General features: G+C 31.1%; 1 protein-coding gene across 4 annotated transcripts in view; it reads left to right on the top strand.

Moving 5' to 3' along the window:
• MTA1-like (metastasis associated 1-like) overlaps nt 1-15178 on the top strand; it is a 62291-nt gene that overhangs the window by 20133 nt on the left and 26980 nt on the right. For 3 of the 4 annotated variants that reach the window (XM_074143154.1, XM_074143155.1, XM_074143158.1), the window contains exons 12-13: nt 8145-8198; nt 13977-14041. In XM_074143154.1, coding sequence (XP_073999255.1) covers nt 8145-8198; nt 13977-14041 — 119 coding nt within the window. The remainder of the gene's footprint in view (nt 1-8144; nt 8199-13976; nt 14042-15178) is intronic. The other variant, XM_074143157.1, reaches the window with a different exon arrangement.

The raw sequence follows: 15178 nt of genomic DNA on the forward strand, positions 1-15178 counted from the left end.
TTTGTTTTAATCCTTATGTTTTTCCAAACTATATGAATTAAGTTTTTGGAATCAACCCTTCAAATTATGGCAGCCACATGTAATGGTATTTTTTTTTATTCTTTAGCATCAGCATTATTACCAGAAAGTGCCTTTATTTATCTATTAATACAGATTATCATTTAGTTATATTTATTTTAAAGGTTAAGTGCACATTTAATTTTTACTGAGCTTTGGGAATATTATTATATTATTCAAAATTGTAACTAAAATTGATTAATCTTTAATGCTATTTAGTTATTTTCTAGAGATATAAAGTTTGCAATACTGTCTGACAAGGATATGGTGCAACTGTTTTTGTAAATTAAAAAATGTAGGTTTATATATTCAATCGAATTGAATTCCGACCATCTTTTTATTAGATGAATGTTAGATTGTATTGCTAACACCTTGTCTCAAGAATAATAACGAGCAATCGTTTTTTTATTTGTTTTTTTCTCAGAAATTTTTACCGAAAGTATAAACGAATGGTTGTGAAATCATACACGACTTTATTTTGCTGCAGTTATCACGATTCTAAGTTACAAAATTTCGCCAAAATAGGATTTGTTTTCTAAATATCAGTTTGCTACAGTTCAGGTATAAAATGGAAATTTTGAAGAAAGCATTACGAAGGAAGTGTTACCACATTCCCCAATTAAATTCACTTATTTAAGGATTGTAAACAAATGTGGTAGGAATTTTATTTATGTGGACGTTATGCGCAAACAAATTAGTTTCACCCTTCTGGACAAGTGATTTTATTCAAATACCAAATTTTAGCAACAAATTTAATTTCCACTTATAATGAACAGGTGATTAAACTTATAATATTCAAGATGGTTCTTTAGATGCAAGTCCAAACCGTTTTTCAGTCGTGCAACTCTGAAAATGTTTCGTACAAAAGTAACTTTTGAGACAGAAGTGATTCATCAACAGCAGTGATTTTCGAGAAAAAATACTTTAATGAAATTCTATCATTTTTTTTTTTAATAATTTGGAATTTCAGCAATAAATTTAATTATCAATAATATCTTCTATGAAACTGATTTTTGCATTATACTGATGTTGCGGATATGGTGTCGTAGATATGAGCATGAACCTTTGGGTGGAACGTCTCTTGAAAAAAACGTGTTTTCCGTGAAAAAAATGTTTTAATGAAAACTTGATATAACTGTAGGTAATGCGTGTACAAAATCATAGGACATTACCGCTTCTTCGGTAGAATTCAAACATAATATAATTAATGCTTCTGGCGATTTTATGTTTTTCTTTACCTATTAATATTTTACAATAACAATTGTTATTGTGGCACCAAAAATCTTGCGTTTCGGGAAAATAAAACTATTTAAATCTCGACACTCTTACTTTCTTTTAAAATTAGTAAAGAAAAATTACTTATACTTAACCTATAAAATGTGCATCTCACATAAATATAAATAGAAGTTGTGGGCATTATGGTAGGTCTTAACTTTGACTTTTTACGAATTTGAAATTTCTTTCACTTATATACATTCCAAAAGTTCTTCTAAAATAAGCTCCAAAATTTATTAATGGCTAATCTGCACGGACAGAAGGAGGGGAAAGTAAAATTGAAATTCAGAAAAATAAGGTGTAACTGACACGACACGCTTCTCTAAATTCCGTTATCTAATCTGGTAATTTTGTAAGTTATTAAATTGGGTGTTGCGAATAATAACGAAGTCTTTTGATTGTTTCGCACCCTTTTTTTTTCCAACAGAGCAAGAGAGAGAAAATCTGTTGATTTTCTCACGTAATGTTTCACAAGACTCTATTTTCTTCATTAAGTTTTTAATAAACAAGCGACTTTAATTGAAGCGATGCCAAAAGAACCATTAGAAAAATAGATGAACAGAATATTTTAAGAGTACAGCTGGGCAGCGTTTAAATTTTATTGTAGCTTTAACAAATACCAGCGTTTAAAAGTTACCGACTGCCACTTTTAATGGTCATATGTACCAGACTAGTGGGCCTAAGAACTGTTCTATTTTTGTATCTGCATGTGAAAGTAGAGTGTCTTCTTTTATTTTTACTCATTTTTCTTTTATTTTTTTATAAATTTTTGTATTGGTTATTATAAGTTTATATTTACAGAAGAAGGTGGTCTGAATGTCTAAGAGAGCTTTTTACTTTTTCAGAGCATCATGTATTTTGCTTATAAAGTGGAAATCATAATTTTCAAAGCCATATCCGAAATTTTGATAGATCTGGTGTTTTCTCTCAGAATCTAGGGGTGCTTTTAAAATAAATCTCTGCTGTGGATATAAACACCTTTCTCTTACAGAAATTCTCAAAGTTATCGTTTGTAGAGTTTTCCGAGATAATCACAAGATACTTGAAAAAAATCTATTCAGTGAAGTCGTAATAATACCCAAACATATTGTCCGACCTACATGTACAAACTAAATTAAATATAAAATTTGAATTTTCTACAGAAAATATTCGTAATTTTTTTTAGACTGAGGGCCCAAAACTTGACCTTCCGGCGAAAACTCAGATCCGAAAATCTACATAAACATAATGTACAGAACTGACTTTGAAAATAATACTTTATACTTAACTGTTGTTTTTTTATTTACGAATAATAATGTCTTTATTTACAAATATATATATAAATAATAATTTAAACAATATAATATATATGTATATAAATACAAATATAAGGTATTTGTAAATAATTATTTAATGTAAACAAAGGTTAAGTTATAATGTTGAATTTAAAAACTCGAAGTATGAAGTTAAATAATTGTCTATATGATTATAGGCTCTAGTTGTTCATGTTTTTTTTTTTTGTGACACACCAACGATAGGCAAAAAACAGAAAATCACCTGTAATTTGATAATTCTAAGGCCTCCAGTGGAGGACCTGGTCAAATATTTTGGAACAAATAAGTTAACAATTATTTTAGTGAATGGATTTTTCTTTATATATTGTGATTTATCCGGAATCGGCTCTTATATTCTTTAAACTTCGTAAACGCAGCAGTAAGAAAACGGAGGGCCTCATTTACTTTTTTATTTTTATTTTGCTTTTGCAATTCAGGCACTGAAAACTATCAGATATTTATGCCTTATCTTCAGCATGTCCTGATAAGCAAAAGAGTTACAATTCGTGACATCTAACTATTTATGAAGGCATCCTGAAGATAAGGAGTGCCCCAAATTGATCGAAAACCAAAAAATGAGGCAGGCTAACATAGTAAAACTTTTTCATGTCCAGTACTTCGAACCCGTCCCCATGATAAAAACATTAATTCTGCCTCAATATTTTTATATTTTCACAGTTGTTTTGGTGCTGAAATTATGCATTTATTATTTATGTAGTTAATAAATTTGTTATTTCAGTTTTTATTTATTAAATTTATGTTTCAGCAGGACCTAACTGGCGTGGCAAAAGAAATGTGGTTTTAAGAGGAGATGTATATTTTATGTGAGATTCAGGCTGGCGGATTAATTTTTGGGCAATATTTATGCAATATGTTTTTGTGCAGTTCACAAATATCCCAATCAAGATTTTGGTTTATCCAAATTCCTTATCTAAATATGAGTTTATTTAGATAATTTAGAGATGACTGTGTATTCTTGAATCAACTCCGATTCGTCTTCAATGGCACTAATTCGTCAGGCTTGTCTAGAGCGAGAGAAAGAGTGATAGGAAGAAAGATTCCAATTTCTGGGGTTTACATCAGTAACTTTTAATTGAAAGTAAAAGATGAAAATACGAAACTGATCAGAATTTGTAGCATGCTATGATGGCTAAATTCCACAATTTTGACCTGGGCTTCAGATCTAACTGCGAATTGTAAGCTTGGCTCGCATACAGTTTACAAGTCGTCGGCGTGTGTGTGTGTGTGTGTGTGTGTGTTTTGAAAAGAGAAATATTAAGAATTAAAAAATGAATCAGAGTGTTTGAATTATAGGGCAGTTAAATTCTTACTTTACGTGTCATTAGATATAATGTAGCATTTTCCAGTCTTAAATTTAATTTTTGGATAAAATTTATTTTAGAGAGGGTCGTGGAGGTGTGTGTTAGGCTGCCGCTCTAGATAGCTTAATTCAGTTTTTATACGAATTTAACATCCTAATAAAAATTAAAGGAAGATTGCTTAGTGATCTTAACAAATTTTTGGGATAATATTTTTACGGTAAACTAGAGTTTTTGAGATACGATCCACGACAAAAGGTTCAGCTGAAATCTGCTACCAAAAGTATCAGCTTTTTTTTTTTTTTATCTTTCTCATGGTTTTCTTTTGTGTAATGTTTTTTTATAAATTTATTTATATATGTATTTAGAGTGTTTTTAAGGAAGTGTATATAATCATTAAGAATTTGATGCTCTGAACAGCTTGAGGACATGTACGTGTCTATCAGCTTCACTTGATCCAATTGATGGAATGCCAAGGCCTGAAGAAAATAGATGAACCATAATGGCGTATATATTAGATTACTATTTTTTTTTAATTTTTATTATGTCGGAAACGTCTCCCACTTCTTTTCTCTAATAGTAGTAGGTATAAGAAGTAGAAGGCCTCAGAGGCACTTACTGACCACAAATATTTTAGTCATTTTAAAATTTTTTTTTGAGAGTAACTACTTTATTGAATGGGTTTTGTTGGTGCCCTTCTTCAGGAACTTTTTAGAATGGAGATAGACTTAAGGCATCATTAGAAAATGTGTGATCTCATCTTGAAAAATCGCACCAGGAACTTTAAAGTTCTATCACTTTCAGAAAATTTGACTCAATCGCAATATTTCCCTAATTAACAGTAAGAGTAGAAAAACAAAGTTAATTTTTATTTTTAAAAAATTTCGTGTGAACACTTACACAAATATATTTTATACCAATTTTGGGAGTGGATATCGACGTCTAGGAGACATTACAGTAGCATATCTTTCTCCAATTATTACAATTTAGATGAAACTTTTTTCCAAACGCTTAACTCAAATAAACGAATGGAGGGGGATATATTCATATAATCTCTTGCTGCTATAAATAATTCCTTCTGGTCCGTCACTTAGGTCAATTTTTAAGGTTCTGGCACTTGAATCCTGATATTATTTAAAATACTATTTTTATCAAGATAACTGAACTCTATTATAATTTATGAATATACGCCTACTTAATGTCATACATTCTTCTCAGTCAAAAACCCGCTTAAAAGTACTTTTTGAAAACCAATAAAATGAAACTAATAAGTATTAGGTTTTTATACATATACGATATTAAAAAGGAATTGTTAGAGCCATTTTCAGCAAAATTACGAACAACGAAAAATCGCCATAAAGTAGACGGATTTCGGCCGAAACCTTCTTATCTGAAGCGACGATAAGATCAAAACAAAGTATCAGTTTGAGCTTTCTTTTATTTAAGTTTTTACAATAATGGTTTCAGAAATAGAAAGATAATGCTCTAGAACCTTTTTTCGAGTTTAGAAGACCTCAAAATATGTGTTTCCAGTAAAAATTCAAATCCGTAAATTTGATGCGATTGTAATACTCCCTCTTACTTGGAATAAGTGAAAATAGTATTAACGATATATTATTAAGATTTTATTTTAATACTAGATTTTACGATATATTATTATATCGTATATTATATTTAAAAAATTAAATATGAGCCAGCTTACTAAGAAGTTTACTCATTGTGATACATATTTTGAATAGAGTTCAGTTCTTAAAAGATATTGATGAAAATAGTATTTAAATGAATATAATTTTGACTGGAAACTGCTATATTTTCAATACGAACTAAATTAGTTTTAAACTTAAGGAACGTCTAACTAAAAAATTTCTTTATCTCACAAATATACTTCATGGAATGTGTGTTCAGACATAACTGTGTTTTAAAAACTTTTCAAAAATTTTGATTTTCCCAGAAGGACAACAGTTTGTCTTCTTCTTATAAAATATCATTCTTATATCTTAATTTCTTAATGTTTTATTTTTACACTTAATTGCTTTTTGCTTATATTTGCTCTTATTCGTAGTTTCCTTGTTCTTTGCCTTCATTATTTGTCGCTCGTTAAAATGAATTGTGTAAATATGGGCGTGGAAGAACTGTTTAATAAGATACATCAATAAATAGTGTTTGTTAACCAACTTCATTTACTGTCGCTTTGTTATTTTCAGAGCACAGGCTGACCTCGAAATCATTAGATCTGTTAAAAGACATGGGCAAAGCCTGCCTCATAGGACCATTTCTTAAACATGGTGCTAGTCTTGAAAACCAAATGTTTCGGCACGATTTTTCTTCTTCAGTGGCTCTATTGTGACGAGTCTGTGATGTAGGTGCAGGCCTTTTATCCTGCAGAGGTTATGTTCAGCTAATTTCAATAAAGTCATATTGTGGCGGCCACCTTGAATGTTTGTTGATTAACCAAATATTGGTTTTTGTTCTGTCATTTATTCAATCTGCAATTATGTAGTGTGCATATATATTCGTGGTTGAGTGTTGGGTCTGAAATAAAAACAATACGGCTTGACTGATAAAACTCTTATTTGCTTTCACTACAATTAGATTAGTCTCGCGTCGACGCACACCCAACACGTTATAATAACTTACGCCAATTCTTCAACAAAAGATAATTATCTCTTACTGTTCTCACAAAATCCTAGAGCTTAATGAATTGTAGCAGTTACGAACCGCGGAAGTGCTTGAGAACTTAATAATAGCTTTTGTTTGCATTTTTCAGAGGCATTCGCAATTATTATGGCCTTTGAATTGGGTTATACTTCTTATTCTGCTATTAACAGTATATTAATTTTTGACGGTGGCAGTTACTGGCTGGAACTATTTTGTTTTATGTCAAGATTTTCTAATTAAAGTTTCGTGGGACCCTAAATCAGAAAAAATGTTTTTTAAAAATTAACTTGGGGGTCGGCCATTGTAAATCAAAGATGGGAAATATTAGTTGGGTCAAATCAGGTATGTTGTTTAGGTGCCACCTAGCAGAACCGTAAGTAAGGATTTTTAGTCAAAGTGGAATAAACAGATCAGAAGTGCCTCCTTATTAAATGTTCCTTTAATTTTAGTGAAAATTCTCCAATAGTTTTATTTAACTTCATATGCACACTAAATTTATATTGGTCTCAAACGTTTATGAACTTGGGAACTTCTTGAAAATGGAAAATCCATTTTAGTGGAGTTGAGGTGGATAAGTGGTATATATTATGCTTCACATTAAAATGACATTTCTAGTAAAATATAGCTTCTAACCCATATGTAATATTGGTAAAAATCAAATTGGCGCCAAAATTCGGAATTTGAAGAAACGTTAGTTACTTGGAAGTGGGACATAACCGAATATTTCTTTTGTTTTCGAAGTCGGCTTAACGATTTTTTTTTTCAATTTAGAATTACATTAATTAATGTAAATAGACCTAACAGTTTTATTTAAAGAAATGTTGACAGGAAAAATCAATTCAGAGAAAAAATAATTATAAGATTTAGCGTATTTTTTTTTAACATTAGTATTTTTATTGTAATGACCATCAGTGTTGAAGAAACGTTTAGTTACAATGGTAAGCTGGAAGATTTGCAAGTTAGAATTTCAGATTAGCGGCGAGAGTAATTCTATATCCATCACATTTTTAAATATTCATTTTGGCAATTATAGAATAACTGACAAATTTTATCAGTAAATTAATTTACCAGGGGATCTGCCTGTAGAATATTTTATCTTTTTCTCGTTTCAACAAATTTTGCCACATTTACTTGAAGCCAGAAGTGTTTCTGTTCAGGAGAGAATTTTTTTTTATAGAAGAAAGTTTTTGACTAGTTGCACGAGTTGTTCTCATTATTTAAATTGACCTACCTTATGATTTTAGTCTTGTAATTTAGGATTTTTGTGCTTCATTTGCTAATAGCTATCGTTTAAATCGAGGTCAGCCTATCTCTAAATAGGGATAATCAGGAAAAAGTATCAGTGCTAAAGTTGCTGTTATGTGTTCGCAGCCACTGTGACCTTTCATTTTATTTATATTCATTCTTTTGATTAATAAAGAAAATCACTTCTGTAAAATAACCAACTTGTCTGTATCTCACTACTTACATACATGTAACTAACTAATCTTCAACGCCTCTTAATTTGTCCGTTTATTTTTAGCTCCTGAAAGCGATGTAGATTTTCAAAGGAAAAAAAGTGGAAATGATGAAGAAGGTATGTTTCAGTCTTTAGAAAAAAACAAAAACTAGTTTGTTAATCATAGGAAATTGGTGGCTGTTGTATCTTTGTGTAAATATGCTTGCTTTTTCGTTCTATTACATATCTGATAGTTGCTTGTTAATACAATGTAGACTGTTTTATTTTGCTTTTAAGGCCAAGTCACCGAATCTGCTGAATCCAGACCTGATTTTTTTTTTTTTTTACTTTTTTCCCGTTAAATTAGTAAATTAAAGGTGCCGAGGTATGTAAGATTTTAGAAGTAGTGGTAGCGAGGTTCACAAAGCGTTAATGTAATGTGGTATTGATTCCATATTTTAGCCACCGACTTTATCTAATGTTTTATTTGAAAACTGTAGGCCACTTTTTATTTTATTTATTTATTTTACTGAAAAATTAAGCCTCGAAATCCGTTCATATATTAATTAGAAGAATTTAGAGAAGAAATTGCGGATGTGTCTAGTGCACTGGACTTTCTGTAGATGCGCCTTAAATTAAAACATATGTAATTTAAGACAGGTAGATTCACACGCTCACATGAACACCGACAGAGAAAAAGAGAGATTCTCCGGAAATATGAATAGTAAATTTGAGTAAAGACGTGGTCATTTCAGCACTTGGAGTTACAACCTAAAGTGCAATCGGAGCGTACTACCGTTTCATCTACGGATAGAACTTTAGCATTGCGGAAGGTCGTATCATGGTGCGTTCCTTCCTGGGACAGGTGGTTTAATAGTATGAGTGGAGCAAAGCAAGGTCAAATACTTACTGAATGGTTGACAAATATACATTTCATTACCCCTTGAGCCGTCACCTTTCGTAAAGTGCTATAATCCCTCACCTCGGGTCATATTGACCCAGCATTAAAAACTATTAAATAAAAAGGAAAAACTAACTAATATCATGTTATAGGGAATAGAAATCGAAGACAAAACATTTATTTATACTTCAATAAATTAGAAATAAAAATTTAAAAAAATCAATAACATAAAGATTAAGTAATTTCTAAAAGAGGTGCTGCTTAGCTTGTAATGAAAAACAGAGAAAATATTTAGAGTTTACAATTAAAATTAAAACAGTTAATTAATAAAAATTATTTCTACAGTTAGTGCAAATAGTTACTGAGTGTATCTTACATATGTAATTTTTACAGTTACTGCAAAAAGTAGGATATTTACTTTCTCTTGAACTAGGGCATATGTGGCATCTTCTTCATTTTTTAGGGTTAGGAATGTCTTCTTCATTTGTTGCAATCGGAAGAATTGTTGCGCCTTCTTCTTGCAGATACATATTGATCACCTTCTAATTCCGTGGAATTACGGTGTTCAGGACCTTCTGATAATGCCGTTTCGCAATAATTGATGCCCCAAACTTTTGAGGAAGGTGCGTCGGACCATTTTGAAATTTATATTTTTACGTTGAGCGTTATTTTTATATGTGATATACGCATTAATGCCTGACACACAAAAAATGGCCATGGGCCTTCTATTTGTTTTTCTTCCTACAGAATAATTTGCACAAAATTGGTTATTAGTGTCTTCCCCTCCTTTGGTAGCATTGTAAAAAGTTATAATTTCGGGTTTATTTTTGTTCCTTGTTCCGCTCTCAATGGATTTATCGCTATGCATTGCAGATAACAAAATTACTGCCCTTGATTTTTTGGGTACATAAGACACCATAGAAATATTTCTTTGTGAACCCAAAAAGGTAGCTGTTCGCTTCCCTTGACTTGTGTGGCAGAAATGCAGTGGGGATTTCTGGCTTATTTTTCCTAAGAGTCCCAACAAGGGTTGAGAAATGAACGAAGACTAAGAAATGAACGGCACACACTGTCACCTCGGGTCAAAACACTGAGAAATGAACCATACAAACTGTCACCTCGGGTCAAAATGGCTGGTTCGCGCCCGTACAGCAGGCAGCGGGAAAAATCCTATGCCATCTCAATCAAAATACGTCAGAAAGAGATAAATAAAAATTTCGCGAGCCTAGCCCTTATAGATATTAAAATAGAAGACTTGAAAGTATGAGCTGGGTCAATATGACCCGACGTGACGGCTGAAGGTTAAGGTGTCTGCTTTATCTGTATGTCCCCATGTGAACGTGACTTGTAACAAACCAGACTGCCTGCGGATATATGTTAAAAGATGTAAAGTCGATGAAACAGCAAACGGTACAAATTCAAGGCAAAAATTAATGTAGAATCTACTCCACACGTTGATACGCATTTGAAAAAAAGAGTTTTAAATGAAGAAAAGAGTATTACACATTTTCATTTTACTATCTCTTATTAAACTAAGGTTAGTTTTTGCGATTGTTTCAACTTTTCGAAATTAACTCTACCAGAAGTACTTGTTTTTTGAGGTCAAAAAAATGGTTTTTGAAATTTGTTACTTTCATGCGTATAAGTATTACTCGAAATCGCAACAAGTTCAAAATGGGTATTTCTTAAGGTTTAACCAAGGGTCTCGACTACAAGGTTTTTGTCAAAATTGATTGCACTTAAGTTTTACTTTAATCTTTTTTCGGCAATGACTGCACGTACGTAATACTGATATTGTCAGATTTCTTGAAACGATCTAAAATATAGTAAGCTAGCGGCAAGTGAAATTTAAAAGTCTGTCCATAATTTGGAAACAGACTTAAAAGTGCACTAAGAATAGTCGTGCGAGTCATTTGCTCAAATAGGTTGTTTTGAACGTTTAAAAAAAAAGAGAAACATGATTATAATTTATAGCTCTGGGTTCGGCAGTATCGGAAAATAACTATTTTTCTAGTGTCTTATCCTACTGCATGTTTCTTATCTTTTTATTATGTTTTATGTTTATTTAGTGGTCATTTTGCATGTATTTGTTGTTTCATTTAGGAGATTATTGTATTAAATATAGAGTTCGTCAGATTGAGAGCTGACTCTTACAGTAGTTAGACTTGGTTAGCAATGCAACTTTTCACTGCAACACATTCTATCTTGAAATACATCATTTTCGCTATTGATGGCTTGATAGTGCCCAGAGCATAGCAATAATCTCCATGAGACCGCGAAACCCAGATCTTAGAACTTTTTTTTTTTGTAATATGCAAATATTGCAGAGGTCTCTGGAATAAGATTTATTATTTTTAATCAAAATATTAATTTTGATTTTATATCGTTGATTTTATCCTACGGGGCATACATGTAGGTTTTGGACGTTCATCCATCATCAGAGGTAGATTAATCAGTAAAGATTTTTACTACACTAGCACTCTCACTTAACTTTTTGACTACACTTGCTGACTCTCTACTCATGACTCATAAGACAGAAATATAAGTGAAGCCAAAATCTTTACCCCAAACTGTACAATCACCTCTGATGATTGATGAAAATCCGAAACCGGTCAGGGATACAATCAACATGTGTGTGTTACGACGGATAAAATCAAGGATACTATCCAGCACTGAGGACATAACCACATTTAATGTTATAATTCTAACAAAAAATATAAAATAATTTTAATCAATAAATAAATTAATCTGTTAATAATGTTATTACTTCATTAATAATAATTAAAACTATAATTTTCTTAATCGAAATGCCTTCATGTGTATCTGAACAAAATGTCTTAAAAAAATCATCCGGCATATTTAAGTACCTCTTCACTGAAGGATGATCACTTTTTCGGCAGCTTTATATTAAATGGTTCCATCAATGAAGCGTAACAATACATTGACGGTAACAGTTATGCGAGGTAGTATTGACCAAACTGCAGTCAAATAATGAATAATTCTACCGACACTTCAATATTATTGTTAAATAAAGGATGTTGCCAGTAATATAGACCGTGTAGAGTCGAGTCTACTTACCGTTTCTTCAGGTATCATAAAGGAATCCCGATATTTTATTATTTCCGCCTCTCCCTAATCGGCCCTACTCGATCCACCAACGTGAAAACACCACTAAAAATCCATAAATTTTAAAAAAATTGGTTAATTAGAAGTACAATTTTACGAGTTTGTGTGAAACGTTATTAGCGAGTAAATTGGTAAATCGTTATTAACGTTATTATTTTTAGCAGTTTCCAAGAAATTTGGAAGTTAGGTTCAATTTTGACTCAAGAGAGAAACGCGTTTCCAAACAATGTTGAACAAATCTTAGATCCCTTGGGTAGTAGATGCCGTTTGAGACTATCAAAAATGCGGAGTATTTGAACGAAGAAATTAGTTCTTCTAACTGTCCCAATCATCGCAATAAATACTAAAAATATCCCAGCGCATCTTCGGAAAAATCTGTGCGCTTTATTAAAAATTGGAACCTGTCAGATTTGAACATAACATATGATATGTTCTAATAATTATTTTCATCACATGATACGGGCCAAAAATGGTTAAATGTAACCGTTACTTTACTTACAAATCCAATGTGCCTACATGTGCTTTCAAAATGCTTACTTTAGTTTGCATATTTTCAATTGATTTAAGCCTTTTTTATTTTTGTTAAAAAACAAACTAAAAGTTTGACAAGGAACATTGTCATTGAATGTTTGGCTGCCTTCAGAATATTATATACATTCGCTGTATAAAAAAAAAAAACCACTGGAGAGCATCAAGACGTCACAGCTTCTCAACTACCCTCTTAAAGAATTCTAAATTTATAATCGTGAAAATTGCTGTAAAGAAAGTTTTGTGAGTATTGCAAAGTAGATATACTTTTGACCTATTCGACATGTTAAGAAATGTGTACAAGTCAATCGATTTTATTTGAAATTGATTTTTTTTTACGAGGTTCTCCAGATACTATAACGTAAGGTATTTCCCTCTTGGGTATCCTTTTAAAATAATTTTCAGTTACGCTGCCTTTACAATATCAAACAATATTGTATTTAATTTAATAATGCTCAAAAGTGTTTGTGAATATTCAGTTAGCCAGATTTTACACAATTAAGTTTTTTGAATTTTCTAACTTTGTGGTACAACGCTTTTCTTCAAAGTTTGTATACTATTTAACAGATTAAAACTGCTTATTATTGCACTTATAGTCGGACACTTTCGCTTGTATCTCTTAAGAGGTTATTTCACATATTTTGGGTCGTGTGCTCTCTGCTGAACTACAGGGCCATTATTCTAGATCTATCTACAACCTGCGAGACTAGTAATTGTGCCTCACCATTCTGTATGTCGTTTGAAGAAAGTGTACCCATTTTAACTGAAATAATTGACGTAAGATAAAGATAAGCTATTATTCAAAACATTGTGAAAATTCAGAATTTTTGGAAAATCGTAAATCGTAAATTTTTGGAAATTACATAATAGAATTAGGATTTCCTCGAAGAAGGGGCAATAATTCTCTTGATTATTGACTACTTTGAATTAGTCAGAAACTTGTAACAGTAGAGCCGATAATTCTCATGTGTATGCTGTGCTCACTTGTTAGTTCTCAGCAACATCCGTTGATTAGATTTGCGGTATGCAGCCCCCACACACAGACCAGTTTTCAAGAAAAGTATTTAATACTTACATAGTAAAATACTTCATGACTAGAGAATTCTTAAAAATAAAATAGTGAATAAAAAATACACCTACCTAGACATAGTCAAAAAGCCTTATAAAAATATATGGTCTTGCTGCATAAATCAAGCTTATCAATCTATACTAATTAAATGTAATATGTGTGGACTTGCATGTAGTTGCTTGTTTGTAGTGTGTTCCATGTAGTTTATCTTTTTTACTATTCTTTAATATGAGTAACTTCGTAAACCTCAATTAATTCTATTGAAATATTTAATTTATTTATTTTTATCTAGAGAGAATCCCAACAACTCTTACCTCGCATCGACCGCATCGGTGCACTATTATTGGATGTGGAAAAGTAAGTTTATATATTTATAATTCATAAAAAACACCCTACTTGTTATGAGATATTGTCATTATTAAAAATCGGATTGAACATTGTAATTGAGGTGTAAGGGGGGAAAAAATGCAATCTCGTTTGTACACTATTCTCCACTTAATGTAATCTGGGATTTATTTTTTACCTCTAATTTTCCTAAGCAGCGGTTTACATTACGTTTCCATTACGTTCTCGCGATCTACCTGTATGAAAAACAACAATAACCTAAGGGAAAAATGTAAAAATTAGAATTCAATTTTTATATTTATTCCTAAGTACATACATTCATCCTTATCAAAAATTGATATGTATTTCTATATTTGTATTAATTATTGAAGTGCAATGAAACGTATTAAATAAATTAATAAAATATAAAAAAAAAATTATTTTTTTTTTTCTATTCTGTTTCGTAAATAAAAACTTCATAACCAAATTTATTAACTTAATCGCATCACAACACGTTATTGCATCCTGAATAGTGAACTGGATAGTAAATAGAGTAAACAGACAGAAGCAACCTTACATATAACATTTTAAAAACAGTATTATAATTACCAATAACATAAGCCTTGATGATGACCTAGTTCCTAGGTCAAAAGCTGGTAAAAATAAAAAATTAAGACTGAGATTAGCAATATTCTTTCTTCCTTTTGGACAAATGATCAGTCACCAAAAAATGATGAACAATGCTCTACAACGATATAGATAATGTTTTTACACGATAAAATTAAGTTTTGAAGAGTCAACGTCTCATTTCTTTTTTTTTCCCTCACATCAGAACCACAAAATTAAAATTGATGTCGAAATAGTACTTACTACACCTTGCAATAATGGAGAAGTAAATTAGAAACATTTCTTAAACCGATACTATCTCAGATAATTAAGGTGTTTTTTTTGTTTTTATTTGAATGTAGTTTTATACAATTTTTATAAAATTAGATTAATTTATAGATTTAAATATACAAATAAGGTGGAGGCTAGACTCTCTGAAGGCTATTTTCTACGTAGTAGCTGTTCAACAACGCAGTTTCTCGACTTTTTAAATCCATTTTTACAATTCAGATTGATTGACTTTTTTTTAAAAAGTTTTGGGCCAGATTCAAGAGCTTTTAAAGG

The sequence above is a fragment of the Rhodnius prolixus genome, unplaced genomic scaffold, assembly GCF_049639745.1.
Source record: "Rhodnius prolixus isolate KJV_2025 unplaced genomic scaffold, Rpr scaffold_12, whole genome shotgun sequence".
Lineage (NCBI taxonomy): Eukaryota > Metazoa > Arthropoda > Insecta > Hemiptera > Reduviidae > Rhodnius > Rhodnius prolixus.